The 15777-nt window shown below is 36.4% G+C and overlaps 1 protein-coding gene and 1 long non-coding RNA gene across 15 annotated transcripts in view; both read left to right on the forward strand.

Moving 5' to 3' along the window:
• Nucleotides 1-15777, forward strand: part of LOC132983803 (hemicentin-1-like) — a 59295-nt gene that overhangs the window by 5151 nt on the left and 38367 nt on the right. For 11 of the 14 annotated variants that reach the window (XM_061050286.1, XM_061050287.1, XM_061050284.1 and 8 more), the window contains exons 5-10: nt 519-788; nt 923-1174; nt 10465-10734; nt 10877-11128; nt 11611-11880; nt 12015-12266. In XM_061050286.1, the coding sequence (XP_060906269.1) occupies nt 519-788; nt 923-1174; nt 10465-10734; nt 10877-11128; nt 11611-11880; nt 12015-12266 (1566 nt within the window). The remainder of the gene's footprint in view (nt 1-518; nt 789-922; nt 1175-10464; nt 10735-10876; nt 11129-11610; nt 11881-12014; nt 12267-15777) is intronic. The other 3 variants (XM_061050295.1, XM_061050293.1, XM_061050292.1) reach the window with 3 other exon arrangements.
• Nucleotides 1873-2752, forward strand: LOC132983813 (uncharacterized). Its single transcript, XR_009674878.1, has 2 exons — nt 1873-2559; nt 2655-2752. It is a non-coding gene; the product is annotated as an uncharacterized LOC132983813 (long non-coding RNA).

Here is a 15777-nt window from a genome sequence, read left to right on the forward strand (position 1 = left end):
ATTGGTTGCATCAGGTGTGCTTGAAACAACACTGAATTTGCAAATGTGTGCTTTTATGAGGGATTCTATTCAGGGGGTTGGACAATTTTGACACTGCAGTATTCTTTAAAAAGTGGCACTTTGTGTTGAATATGGAGAAACCAATAATAATAATAATAATTGTCTAAAGCTCTTAAAATTGTTGTTGTTTGGTTTTTTCATTGCAAAGAGCCGAAAGTTTGTACATTTTGCCAATAAACCTAATTTGCAATGGGGGTTGAATAATTTTGATTGCAACTGTATATGGAGCTCATGCACTAGGCTATCAGCGCCCCAATATATTACTGAAGGATTCTCTGAAAATAGTCAAATTTAGAAATGCACTTCTACAGATTAAAACTGTGAGACTTACAGTTAATGAAACTGTAAGTTTCACAATGTTGCTGTTAAATATTTAAATTTATTGTTAATCTATAGCTTAACCTGTTGTTTTTCTTCTTCATACATTTAAAAAGTTTCTGTGATCTTTTGTCCAACAGAGAGAATATCAGATCCTTCGATCACATTGTCACCAAAGGAGGCAATAGAGGGGAACTCTGTCAACTTAACCTGTGACGCTGCTGGCTCCGTGTTTACCAGAAAGTGGATGAAGGATGGATCTGATCTAAATCAAGCTGACATTATACTTTACGATAACAACAGAATTCTGTCTTTTCAACGTCTAAATAAAACAGACAGAGGAGAATATTCCTATAATATCAGCAACCCCATCAACTCCATGGAAGATAAACACGTCTTGGTTGTGAACTGTAGGTGACAAACTACTGTACTCATTAACTGTTCAAAATAATGAGCGTCATAATACAAATCTGCCATTAAAACACAACTTATTTTTACCTGTTACACATTAATTTTAAATTTTTTAACTATTACTGTTTTTCAGATGGACCAGAAAACACTCAAATCAAAGGCCAGCATCTCATATCTTTGGGAGACACCTTCACATTAACCTGTGATGCCGAGTCTGAACCACCTGCAAACTTCACCTGGTTACTGAATGGGACAGAGATACTCAATTCTCCTGAGTACACTAAAAAGAACGCTGAAGTGTCCGACAGTGGAAACTACACCTGTCAAGCACAGAATATCATAACTGGAAGATCATCTTCTTCAGTGTATGGAGTGACTGTAACAGGTAACAAGACGGTGTTTATTGTAGATTCTGTTGGTGTGACATGTCTTTGAGATCAATTTGACCAATTAAATATGTCTGATCTATTTTCAGTTCATGAGGCTTTAAAAATCGATTGTTTGTGGGCTTTTGGTATTTATTATAGGACAATGGATAGAGTAGGAAATGAGTGAGGAAGACATGAGGAAAAGCAGCCACAGGTCAGATTTAAACACAAGCTGCCTGCTTGGAGGACTATAGACTCTGTATATGGAGCTCATGCACTAGGCTATCAGCGCCCCAATATATTACTGAAGGATTCTCTGAAAATAGTCAAATTTAGAAATGCACTTCTACAGATTAAAATTGTGAGACTTAAAGTTCTAAAAATTGTATTAAAATGAATGATAAGACGTCGAGAGATTTTGTGGTTTTTATTCCAAGCATTCATTTACCTTGTTAAAACTGAATCTGGTTCATTACCCATAGTGCATAAATAATCTGTCGGTAGAAATCAGGGGAAGTCAATGAATGCTTTGTATCTGCTGTTAGTATGGCACAGTTCCTGTTTACAGAATATGTTCTTGTCCTCCTCTTTTCTTAGTATTCTCTGTAGTAACATCAAGCTGTAGTGGTGGTTGTATCGCTGGAATAGTAATTGCATGTTTGGTGATCCCTGGAGCTGCTGCTGCAGGATACTTTATCTACAAAAAGAAGTAAGTTAAAAGGTCTTTGAAATGTAACCGGGAAAGCTTGTTTTTTCATCCCAGTATGTTTGAATGTAATAGTTCATTATTACTAGTTGTTAGAAAACTATTGAAGTTTATACCAGCCAGCCTACCAGAGAGTTAGGAAGACTTATCCGCTTATGAAGCAGGCACAAAGGGCAGAAGTTTAAAAACGCAGTGACGGGTTTGTGTCTTTAAAGGGCCTTGCTCGAACACTCGAAATTGAAAGCGACTTGAGGAGAGTTAAATTATATTACAAGTGTGCAGCTCAGAAGATGTAAAACTGGAGGTAGTGGAAAGACAAAGATTGCTGCAAAACAGAAGGGAGAGTCGGGATCTGAGAAGACACGAGTGAGTTCAGAGGAAAAAGCAGACAGAAAATGTTAAACTAGATTCAGGTTGACACAATGACAGGACACATTTTATATAAAGAAATCAGTGTAATAACTTTGTAACATAACAAGTCAGACATTTTTGTTTCTTAATGAGTTGTTGTTCAGAGATGTTGTAATTTGAACTGACTAGTATTGATTATTGATTAAACATAATTTGCTCAGTAACAGTACTTTCAAATAGACAACTATTAATTAAGATGATCACAAGCATCTATCTGGAAATATTTAATATTTGTTCTTATTCTACATTTTAGAGCCAACGACAAACCGCAGCAAAAAGGGACAGGTAAGAATTCCTCTGATTGAAATGCACCCTTTACTTATCATGTAAATATCTACCTACTCATATTAATCTATTAGGTTTGGCTCTTTGTTTCCCAGATAAACTACAACAACCAAAACAAGAAGATGTTAATGAGAACACATCAACAGTATATGACAACACATCAATGGTATATGAGAATATATCAACGGTATATGAGGACACATTAAGGGTATATGAGGACACATTAAGGGTATATGAGGACACATTAAGGGTATACGAGTGTATATAAACTCAGCGGTCTTTTGAAGGTAAATTGAACTTGTGCCATGAGGATACATGTATCATGAAGATGGAGCACCAGAAGGAATTTGTCCTCAGAGACTTCATTATCATGAAGTCAAAGCACTTTGTAAACATCTGTTTTAAAAGTGATATTAGTATATAAAAACAGATGTTTGTATATACAGTGTATATATTGTTCTTTTAGGTAATTCTTTTATTTAATACGTTTTTAACTTTCTGAGGCCATAACCGCTCAGCTTAGGATGCTGTTAATAAGAGCTGATCAGTTAGTGGTTGTAGGCAGTGTTGAAGAGGTGAGTTTTCAGGGATAAATTAAACTTAGCATGGGCTTCCACACTGTAGCAATCCTTTATGAGACAATACGTTCTTAGTTTTGATTTACACCATATATCTACAGACCATTTCTCTTTGTACATAACAAATATATTATTCTTTATCTCCTGAATATATACAAATTAACTTATTCAGAAAAATAAAGGACATATTATTTATATGGAATGCAGATTTTATCTCCTTTGCCCATGGGTGACAATGACAGGTATCCCAAATAAGAATATTTTTTCTGAGTCTCTGATCCGACACCTTACAAGTCTGTTCCAAAGCCGAAGCATTTCACATTTATGTCTGATGTTTGGAGGCTCCCATCCCATATATCCACTCACAGCGAGGACTGGTGTTAATTTATGGACTCCCAAGAAGGACCTCAGAGCTCTCTGATGTACAGAATTGCAAATTAGATGTTCCAGGAACCCCCAGACACTAGAAGCATAATCAGACACTGGACACACACATGAATGATAGAGTTGTGTATAAGTCTGAAATCCAAGATTACCACAGTGTTTAACTTTGTTCAGTACAGATCCCAGAGCTCGACCAGCTGACTGAGTCAAAACACTCATAGCTTCGTGTGTTCATCCAATGTCAAGCCAAGATATTTATATTGATCAACATATGATATCACTGTTGTGCCTAAATTAAAAATAAATGGACTTCTTACTAATGATTTTTGCCTGAAATGTACTACTTGTGTTTTGTCTTCATTTGCCACTAGTCTCCATTTCAAGCACCACTCTGCAACAATATTCATCATAATCTGTAAATCATCTTCATGTTCAGCCAGTAGAACTACATCATCTGCATATAATAATATTCCAACCACTTTAACTCCCACATCAGAGGTTTTAATTTGAAGAGCTAAATTGTTGATGTAAATTGAGAACAATGTCGGAGACAAAACATCTCCTTGCTTCACTCCAAATTGTTGAGGAAACCCATCCAGTTGTGTATTCATTAACCTGGACGCAGGCAACAGGTGCTTGATAAAGAGACTTCACAGCTGAATAAAATTTCCCATTCACACCAGCACTTAACCTATATTGTAGAAGCTCCCTATTTATCCAGTCAAACGCCTTCTTGTAATCAATGAAACAAGCAAACGTTGATCTCTTTTCCTTCATTCTAGCACGTATTATTGAGGTGACTACATATACATGATCAATACATGCTCTAGCTTTTCTGAATCCATTTTGCTCATCCACCAGAACACCCGTTCTCTCAAGGTGGTCAACTAGTCTGCAGCTTAAAATAGAAGAATACAATTTTATACAACTAATAAGACTTATACCCTTGTAATTGAGTGGTATCCTAGAATAATTTTTTGAAGATTTGTGGATTGGTTTAATCAACCCAGTCTCATATCAAAATGTGTAATACCTACGTTGGTCCACAGCGCAAAACGTAGTAGTTTCATAATAAGGGCTCTAAAATTGTCTATGTTTCATTTAGTCTATTCTTTTGTATAGGCATACCTCAGGTCACGTGACTGTCCAGTTTTCCCCTGGCGAAAAAAAAAAACATGGCAGACATCCCTTCTATTTTTGGTGGAAAATGCAATATTTTAAGATAGTTTGAGGCTTAAGTGTCCATATAACCATATATAGCAGCTCCCCCTGTTGTTTTGGTGAGCTGACTACCCTCACATGATACTTTGTTCCAAGACCTCTCTAAAACAGTTATTCCCATGTCTGTAGCCCCTTTTGTTGCTGAGGTATAAGCCTTCAAACATGCCCTTGGGTCAAGGTTCAAAGGGCATTATTTCAAAACAGGGGTCATGTTGAAACCTCATCTTCACATATGTTACTCTCCAGGATGAGACCTTTCCAACGATGTATGTCGTTCAGCTCTAAACCTTAAAAACTTAAATATTCTCATTTCATAGGCAGTCATACTTTCATAGAGCTCTTTCAAAGCCCAGTACATAAAATGTTTTTTTTTGTGTTTTTTATTTTTTATTTTGTTTGTTTGTTTTGGTTTAAGTATATCATAAAATCTGAGGAACTATATGCTTGGAGGACAGCCTTAAGTGCTTGGTTTAGAATAATGGCTAAAAGTAAAAATCTCTTATGCTCTTGTCCATATTAATTCATCCTAGTATTTTTTTTTATCCTTCTTTCCTTATAGAAGAGTTAATCTAATTTGTCATCATTCATTGTTTTAATATTCAGTTTAATGTCTTTCATAGAGCAACAGGGTTGAACAGGTCAAAAGGCTTCATGTCTCTGCTAGGCCTCAAATGGTCAAATTAGCTCTTTTAAGCACCTTTAAAATGAGTTTTTAACATCAGTCTTGTTCACAAAGCATTCAGCATATAGTGGAGAATGACCCTCTGTCTTTTGGAACATTTTCACACTTTTTAACACAAAAATAGAAACACAAGTGTTTCAATTGTGAAAGGTTTGGCAAATTGAGAGTGGGGCCTTAAGTGACTTGTGGGCTCACAAAATCTCTTAGAAGAGACCTATGAAGTTTTTTGTTTTGGTGACAGTTCCCAATCTCACGAACAACTGGTGAAAATTTGGGGGTTCTAGGTCAAACGTAAGTGTATCAAAAAGGGATTTAAAATGTGAGTCTACGGAGAGGAGGGAGAGGAGGGAGAGGAGGGGGGCGGTGGCGGTGGCGTTGAATTGGCCTTTAAACCGACAGTGGGCGTGACTGCACGATTGCGCATGTCAGCAGTACACTGGCAGACCATAATGCAGCATAATGGGCTTTTTGAATGTGTTTTTGCTTAGATTCCTGGAATGGGATCTTTGGTTAACACAGATTTAAGATGTGTTTTTGCAACCAACCTTAAAAAACATCAGTAAATACCCCCTGAAAGAGCTAATAAAGAGGTCGCTCACAAGTGACGATTATCAATACGTCATTATTTGATGTCAGTGTCATGCGCCCGTTTGTAGTTCTTATCGCCGGCCATTTACTTTATTGATTACATTTTCTGGTATTAATCTAATCCGTCAGGATTATTTTGTTAAATAAAATTATAAAATCATATAAATCACACAAACTGTACAGTATTGTCTTTATGTATCAAGGATTGTTACATTTTATAGTTTATAATGTTGCTAATATGCATCGATCTGTTCCAATCGTTTTATTAAATTTGGTTGTAATGAAAGACATCCATAAAAATGTAACAGAAATCATTATTTATTGCATAGGAGTTTAGTTTGATGTCTAGGGTCTGATGTAATCCGTTTTAAGAGCGACCTCTGGTGGACAGAGTTGTCACATCCACTCAATGTCCTGCAGGATGGATTATTGCAGGTGTGCCTACAGCCTCAACTCAAAGCTGTAGATCTCTACGATCTCCATCCACTACCTCTGCCATGCGTTCCTGAGCAAGACCTATTAATTTAATCAAGATGGTAATTGTTTGTTCATAGTTTCGTGATTAGTTTATATTATTAATTTGGAAAATGTGTCTTTGATACCACAGAAACCATGGCTTTGGATGGGAAATAAATCCTTGAAACTGCAACCCCTGTCATCTCTTTGATTTTTGAGTCTTAGGCACAATCTTAAGAACTTGAGAAATTGTAATACCCACTATCATCACTCCTCCACTCACCTCCTCCTCCACCCTCCACTCGGCTGACACCAGACATGTTTGCCTCATATTTTGGCACTAACAATTACCTCACTCACCTCATTCAACCCTCTGACCGAGGACAAAGTGTCTCAGCCTGTATTAGACTCTCGGCCCACCACCTGTCCTCCAGACCCAATGCCATCAAGCCCCCTTAGGACCATTTCCTCTACACTTAATGCTGCAGTTATGCATATCATCACCTTCTCTTTGTCAACGGGTGTTTTCTCCACTGCTTTGCTGTTTCAAAGTTCAAATTAGGTAAATGATTAATTCACTCCTGATGCAGACATATGAACACAAAACACATTAGACATTACTTCCTTATACGACCATCATAATCAAAATCCACATTCTGATACTCACTCATCCTTTAGGGCTCGGTCAGAAGTGTGAAACATCATTCTTTTCTCTGTTATACTTGACGGGACGTTCGAAAAAATGGAAAAAGCTGTGATCAGCCTCCTCCTGGGAGTCTTTTCAGGTAAGCTATCACCATGATACAGCACATACATGAAGATTTTCCATCAGCTTACTCAAGGACACAAAGAAATATTTTGTCACATAAACTGGTATTTATCATTTGTTTTAGGAAATGGAAATGATCAATATCTTCTTTCAATAACATCATGTAGATCCCATGGCTGGAAAAATATCTGCTTGCTTCAAAGTAGTTAGCAAACAGTTCAAACTCAGTCCAGCCTGGCTAAAAAACAAGACTTAAGAACATTTAACTAATCTGATTTAATTGTACTTTTATTGGCTGCACTAATATTCAGTATATCAAATGCACGACCAGAGAGCAATTTACTTTCAAGGAAATAATTATCTTCTGTCAATGTAGATATTATGAATAGAAACTTTAACATAATGTATAAAAACATGTACTGTATATCGCAGGCTATCTGAAAGTGTTTGACCAACTGTTCTTTTTGTATTTTCCTTAATGGACATGTCAATGTTTGGGTTTTGAAAGAGAAAGCATCAAATAATAAAAGCACTGCATTACATGACAACAAAAGACCTGAAACCAGCCTTGTGTTAATCATTGATTCAAGTTTGACTTTAACCTCTACAAAAAGCAGAAATTATTTCCTTCATTAAGAACAGACGGCCTTTTTTTACTTTGAATCTCTATCAGATGCTGTGGAATAATTGCTATTATCACAATCCCCTTCAAGTCATTTTCTGAAATGTTTCTGTGTCTTCCAGGTTTAACTAGTGGAGTTGGTTTGTTGCCAGATGGTCCTCTGAATGGAGCTGTTGGAGAGACAGTGATGTTTACCACAGTGAATCCACCAGAGAGTCCATTTGTAACAACTCACTGGAGGTTTGGGGACAAAACTATAATCATTTCAAATATTCAAAACAACACTTCTCCTGGATATGAGGGAAGAATCACCTTCTTCCCCTCCACTGGATCTCTGGAGCTCAGGAGTCTGTCTCTCAATGACAGTGGAGAATACATAGTCAGGATTACAACTGTGAGGGAGTTTGAAGGCAGAACCACACTGAGAGTTTATGGTAAGACAATGTTTAACTTGACAGAGTGTAAAAACGAATTTCCCCTCGCGGGATCAATAAAGTATAAATTCTTCTTCTTCTTCTTCTTGTTATTTATCTTAGAGTGCTGAATGGAGATTATGCACAGCAATTAATGCAAAAAAATAAATGAGTGTGTTTAGGTGTTCAGTGGAGTCATATAAAATGTGTGACAGATAGTCTGTTGAATATAAAGCATCCCATCTGAAACAGGCGAGTATGTTTCTACAGAAGTGTTTTAATTCACAAGATAATTCAATTTCTTGTTTTCCTGAATTAACAAGAAAATTGTCTCAGAATTACAAAAACACAGATCGAAATCAACTTTGTCCTGAAAAGCTATCTTGTAATTAGGAGATATAATCTCATGAATTCAGGGAAACAGAGCAGATTTGTGTCTTCTTATGTAAATGCAATACACTTCTTTAAGAATTTATACTTTATTGATCCCGCGAGGGGAAATTCGTTTTTACACTCTGTCTAGTTAACATGCTACACAAACATAGGCTGAAATACACACACATGCACAAACAGGATCCTATGGACATGCACTAATGGAGAGGTCTCAGAGTGAGGGCGCTCCTGAGCTTGTGGGGGGGGGGGGGGGGGGGGGGGGGGGTTAGGTGCCTTGCTCAAGGGCACCTCAGCAGTGCTCAGGAAGTGGCCTGAGTAGTTAAGTACGATTTAGTATGTTTCAATGTGATTAATATATATATTTTATTTTACATAATATATGACAAAAATAGTAAATACATATATATTTAAAGTCCATTGTGGTGCAGGGCTCGATGTCACATCAGCACCTTTATTACTACCATCAAGTTTTTGGAAGATTTAATTTAAAAACTGAGATGTATCGTTTTTGTTTCATAACTTGGTTCGCTATTATTTTAAAACTAGCAACCTCAATCATATCTGATCAACCACACCTACAAAGTCCTCCTATGATCTATATATCTTAGGCCTTGTGTCTTAAAGCCTTTCAGTCTCGCTGTTGCACTTTGGATAATAAATGATCAATGTTGTGTTTATGTTTTCAGTTCCTGTTTAAGAAAATATAATTTACACATTTACTTAACTCTTAAAAATGAATAAATGTCACACATGAAGACATAGAGATGAATGAACAACAAGAGAAGAGAAGTAGGTAATACAAAATCAAAACAGAATAGGTCAGATAATAACAAATAAAACAAAAACAGGAGTTATATACAAGAAGAATATAAATAGTGAAATGAACTATACAGGACAATTTTGAAAGTATGTGAAGTGAGTGGCAAAAGTTAAATTGACAAGTGATGATTAAAAGTGACCTCTGTGATTAAAAGCTAAAAGTTCTGTAAAGAGTAAGAGCAGTATAGTATGACACAATCAGAGATTGGGTAAAAGCCTGGGGAACAGGAAGTAAAACAACTTCAAATAAACAGTTCCTTTTTCTTTAACTCGTTTTTAAGGTCAAGAATACTTCATGTGCTGAAACTGAAATTCTTAATTATGATCTATTTAACCCACCAAGTGTAAATCCTTTCACATATCTTTCTTTGTTTTGTTTGGAGTTTAGATAATAGTTTTCCAATTGTGTCTGTTTGTTAGGCTAACATTACCGAACAGTTTACCAGTGCTGATAGTGAATAGGGAGGAGGCTCCAACACTGGTTAATCATTGCACCAAGAACCAGTCATCAGATATGATAAGGTGTAATCATTAAATATACAGAGTGAGTCTGACAGCTGAGCTCATCCCTTCTGGTTTGTGCTCAGTGTATCCATCACACATGTTTAGTATTTACATTCATACTAATACTCATTCATCAGTAAAATCATTTAGAAATGAATGGTGTGTAGTTATAGCATTACCTAACTAGTCATTTGATTTTAGTTTGCCAACATTGATAAAAAATGTTGTGTTTTTACGTCTTGTTTCCAATGCCCTCCAAGCTGGCAGAGAAGTTACTACAGGTTAAAAGATTTCATTAAGACTTGAGGTGAAACCTTTTAAACAATGACATTCAATTAGATGGAAAACACATTTCATGGAAAAGCTCAAAGTCCTTGTTGTTGTTAAATATTTAAATTTATTGTTAATCTATAGCTGAACCTGTTGTTTTTCTTCTTCATATATTTAAAAAGTTTTTGTGATCTTTTGTCCAACAGAGAGAATATCAAATCCTTCTATCACATCATCACCAAAGGAGGCAATAGAGGGGAACTCTGTCAACTTAACCTGTGACGCTGCTGGCTCCGTGTTTACCAGAAAGTGGATGAAGGATGGATCTGATCTAAATCAAGCTGACATTATGCTTTACGATAACAACAGAGTTCTGTCTTTTCAACGTCTAAATAAAACATACAGAGGAGAATATTCCTGTAATATCAGCAACCCCATCAACTCCATGGAAGCTAAACACGTCTTGGTTGTGAACTGTAGGTAACAAACTACTGTACTCATAAACTGTTCAAAATAATGAGCGTCATAATACAAATCTGCCATTAAAACACAACTTATTTTTACCTGTTACACATTGATTAAGATTTTTTACGTCAATAAACTATAACTGTTTTTCAGATGGACCAGAACACGTTCAGATCGAAGGCCAGCATCACATATCTTTGGGAGACACCTTCACATTAACCTGTGATGCCGAGTCTGAACCACCTGCAAACTTCACCTGGTTACTGAATGGGACAGAGATACTCAATTCTCCTGAGTACACTAAAAAGAACGCTGAAGCGTCAGACAGTGGAAACTACACCTGTCAAGCAAAGAATATTATAACTGGAAGATCATCTTCTTCAGGACATGGAGTGACTGTAACAGGTAACAAGACGGTGTTTATTGTAGATTCTGTTGGTGTGACATGTCTTTGAGATCAATTTGACCAATTAAATGTGTCTGATCTATTTTCAGTTCATGAGGCTTTAAAGATCGATTGTTTGTGGGCTTTTGGTATTTATTATAGGACAATGGATAGAGTAGGAAATGAGTGAGGAAGACATGAGGAAAAGCAGCCACAGGTCAGATTTAAACACAAGCTGCCCGCTTGGAGGACTATAGACTCTGTATATGGAGCTCATGCAGTAGGCTATCAGCGCCCCAATATATTACTGAAGGATTCTCTGAAAATAGTCAAATTTAGAAATGCACTTCTACAGATTAAAACTGTGAGACTTACCTTTAATGAAACTGTAAATTTCACAATGTTGCTGTTAAAAATTTAAATTTATTGTTAATCTATAGCTAAACCTGTTGTTTTTCTTCTTCATACATTTAAAAAGTTTCTGTGATCTTTTGTCCAACAGAGAGAATATCAAATCCTTTAATCACATCGTCATCAAAGGAGGCAATAGAGGGGAACTCTGTCAACTTAACCTGTGACGCTGCTGGCTCCGTGTTTACCAGAAAGTGGATGAAGGATGGATCTGATCTAAATCAAGCTGACATTATACTTTACGATAACAACAGAGTTCTGTCTTTTCAACGTCTAAAAAAAACAGACAGAGGAGAATATTCCTGTAATATCAGCAACCCCATCAACTCCATGGAAGCTAAACACGTCTTGGTTGTGAACTGTAGGTGACAAACTACTGTACTCATTAACTGTACAAAATAATGAGCGTCATAATACAAATCTGCCATTAAAACACAACTTATTTTTACCTGTTACACATTAAATTTACATTTTTTAACTATTACTGTTTTTCAGATGGACCAGAAAACACTCAAATCAAAGGCCAGCATCACATATCTTTGGGAGACACCTTCACATTAACCTGTGATGCCGAGTCTGAACCACCTGCAAACTTCACCTGGTTACTGAATAGGACAGAGATACTCAATTCTCCTGAGTACACTAAAAAGAACGCTGAAGCGTCAGACAGTGGAAACTACACCTGTCAAGCAAAGAATATTATAACTGGAAGATCATCTTCTTCAGTGCATGGAGTGACTGTAACAGGTAACAAGACGGTGTTTATTGTAGATTCTGTTGGTGGGACATGTCTTTGAGATCAATTTGACCAATTAAATGTGTCTGATCTATTTTCAGTTCATGAGACTTTAAAGATTGATTGTTTGTGGGCTTTTGGCCTTTAGTATAGGACAATGGATAGAGTAGGAAATGAGTGAGGAAGACATGAGGAAAAGCAGCCACAGGTCAGATTTAAACACAAGCCACCTGTTTGGAGGACTATAGACTCTGTATATGGAGCTCATGCACTAGGCTATCAGCGCCCCAATATATTATAATATATATAATATATTACTGAAGGATTCTCTGAAAATAGTCAAATTTAGAAATGCACTTCTACAGATTAAAATTGTGAGACTTAAAGTTCTTTAAATAATATTAAAATTAATGATAAGAGGTCGAGAGATTTTGTGGTTTTTATTCCAAGCATTCATTTACCTTGTTAAAACTGAATCTGGTTCATTACCCATAGTGCATAAATAATCTCTCAGTAGAAATCAGGGGAAGTCAGTGAATGCTTTGTATCTGTTGTTAGTATGACACAGTTCCTGTTTACAGAATATGTTCTTGTCCTCCTCTTCTCTTAGTATTCTCTGCAGTAACATCAAGCTGTAGTGGTGGTTGTATTGCTGGAATAGTAATTGCATGTTTGGTGATCCCTGGAGCTGCTGCTGCAGGATACTTTATCTACAAAAAGAAGTAAGTTAAAAGGTCTTTGAAATGTAACCGGGAAAGCTTGTTTTTTCATCCCAGTATGTTTGAATGTAATAGTTCATTATTACTAGTTGTTAGAAAACTGTTGAAGTTTATACCAGCCAGCCTACCAGAGAGTTAGGAAGACTTATCCGCTTATGAAGCAGGCACAAAGAGCAGAAGTTTAAAAACGCAGTGACGGGTTTGTGTCGTTAAAGGGCCTTGCTCGAACACTCGAAATTGAAAGCGACTGGAGGAGAGTTAAATTATATCACAAGTGTGCAGCTCAGAAGATGTAAAAATGGAGGTAGTGGAAAGACAAAGATTGCTGCAAAACAGAAGGGAGAGTCGGGATCTGAGAAGACACGAGTGGGTTCAGAGGAAAAAGCAGACAGAAAATGTTAAACTAGATTCAGGTTGACACAATGACAGGACACATTTTATATAAAGAAATCAGTGTAATAACTTCATATCATAACAAGTCAGACATTTCTGTTTCTTAATGAATTGTTGTTCAGAGATGTTGTAATTTGAACTGACTAGCCTTGATTATTGATTAAACATCATTTGCTCAGTAACAGTACTTTCAAATAGACAAATATTAATTAAGATGATCACAAGCATCTATCTGGAAATATTTAATATTTGTTCTTATTCTACATTTTAGAGCCAACAACAAACCTCAGCAAAAAAGGACAGGTAAGAATTCCTATTATTGAAATGCACCCTTTACTTATCATGTAAATATCTACCTACTCATATTAATCTATTAGGTTTGGCTCTTTGTTTCCCAGATAAACTACAACAACCAAAACAAGAAGATGTTAATGAGAACACATCAACAGTATATGACAACACATCAATGGTATATGAGAATATATCAACGGTATATGAGAACACATGTACGGTATATGAGAACACATCAACGGTATATGAGAACACATCAGCGGTATATGAGGACACATTAAGGGTATACGAGTGTATATAAACTCAGCTGTCTTTTGAAGGTAAATTGAACTTGTGCCATGAGGATACATGTATCATGAAGATGGAGCACCAGAAGGAATTTGTCCTCAGAGACTTCATTATCATGAAGTCAAAGCACTTTGTAAACATCTGTTTTAAAAGTGATATTAGTATATAAAAACAGATGTTTGTATATACAGTGTATATATATTGTTCTTTTAGGTAATTCTTTTATTTAATACATTTTTAACTTTCTGAGGCCATAACCGCTCAGCTTAGGATGCTGTTAATAAGAGCTGATCAGTTAGTGGTTGTAGGCAGTGTTTAAGAGGTGAGTTTTCAGGGATAAATTAAACTTAGCATGGGCTTCTACACCTTTATGAGACAATACGTTCTTAGTTTTGGTTTGCACCATATATCTACAGACCATTTCTCTTTGTACATAACAAACATATTATTCTTTATCTCCTGAATATCACAAATTAACTTATTCAGAAAAATAAAGGACATATTATTCATATGGAATACAGATTTTATCTCCTTTGCCCATGGGTGACAATGACAGGTATCCCAAATAAAAAAAAATGTTTTGAGTCTCTGATCCGACACCTTTACAAGTCTGATCCAAAGCCAAAGCATTTCACATTTATGTCTGATGTTTGGAGGCTCCCATCCCATATCTCCACTCACAGCGAGGACTGGCGTTGATTTATGGACTCCCAAGAAGCACCTCAGAGCTCTATGATGTACAGAATTGCAAATTAGATGTTCCAGGAACCCCCAGACACCAGAAGCATAATCAGACACTGGACACACACATGAATGATAGAATTGTGTATAAGTCTGAAATCCCAGATTACCACAGTGTTTAACTTTGTTCAGTACAGATCCCAGAGCTCGACCAGCTGACTGAGTCAAAACACTCATGTTTCATGTGTCCATCCAATGTCAAGCCAAGATATTTATAGTGATCAGCATATGATAGCACTGTTGTGCCTAAATTAAAAATAAATGGACTTCTTACTAATGATTTTTGCCTGAAATGTACTACTTGTGTTTTGTCTTCATTTGCCACTAGTCTCCATTTCAAGCACCACTCTGCAACAATATTCATCATAATCTGTAAATCATCTTCATCTTCAGCCAGTAGAACTACATCATCCGCATATAATAATATTCCAACCACTTTAACTCCCACATCAGAGGTTTTAATTTGAAGAGCTAAATCGTTGATGTAAATAGAGAACAATGTCGGAGACAAAACATCTCCTTGCTTCACTCCAAATTGTTGAGGAAACCATCCAGTTGTGTATTCATTAACCTGGACGCAGGCAACAGGTGCTTGATAAAGAGACTTCACAGCGGAATAAAATTTCCCATTCACACCAGCACTTAACCTATATTGTAGAAGCTCCCTATTTATCCAGTCAAACGCCTTCTTGTAATCAATGAAACAAGCAAACGTTGATCTCTTTTCCTTCATTCTAGCACGTATTATTGAGGTGACTACATATACATGATCAATACATGCTCTAGCTTTTCTGAATCCATTTTGCTCATCCACCAGAACACCCGTTCTCTCAAGGTGGTCAACTAGTCTGCAGCTTAAAATAGAAGAATACAATTTTATACAACTAATAAGACTTATACCCTTGTAATTGAGTGGTATCCTAGGATAATTTCTTGAAGATTTGGGGAGTGGTTTAATCAACCCAGTCTCATATCAAAATGTGTAATACCTACGTTGGTCCACAGCGCAAAACGTAGTAGTTTCACAATAATGGCTCTAAAATTGTCTATGTTTCATTTTGGCTATTCTTTTGTATAGGCATACCTCAGG

This window comes from Labrus mixtus, chromosome 11, assembly GCF_963584025.1.
Source record: "Labrus mixtus chromosome 11, fLabMix1.1, whole genome shotgun sequence".
NCBI lineage: Eukaryota > Metazoa > Chordata > Actinopteri > Labriformes > Labridae > Labrus > Labrus mixtus.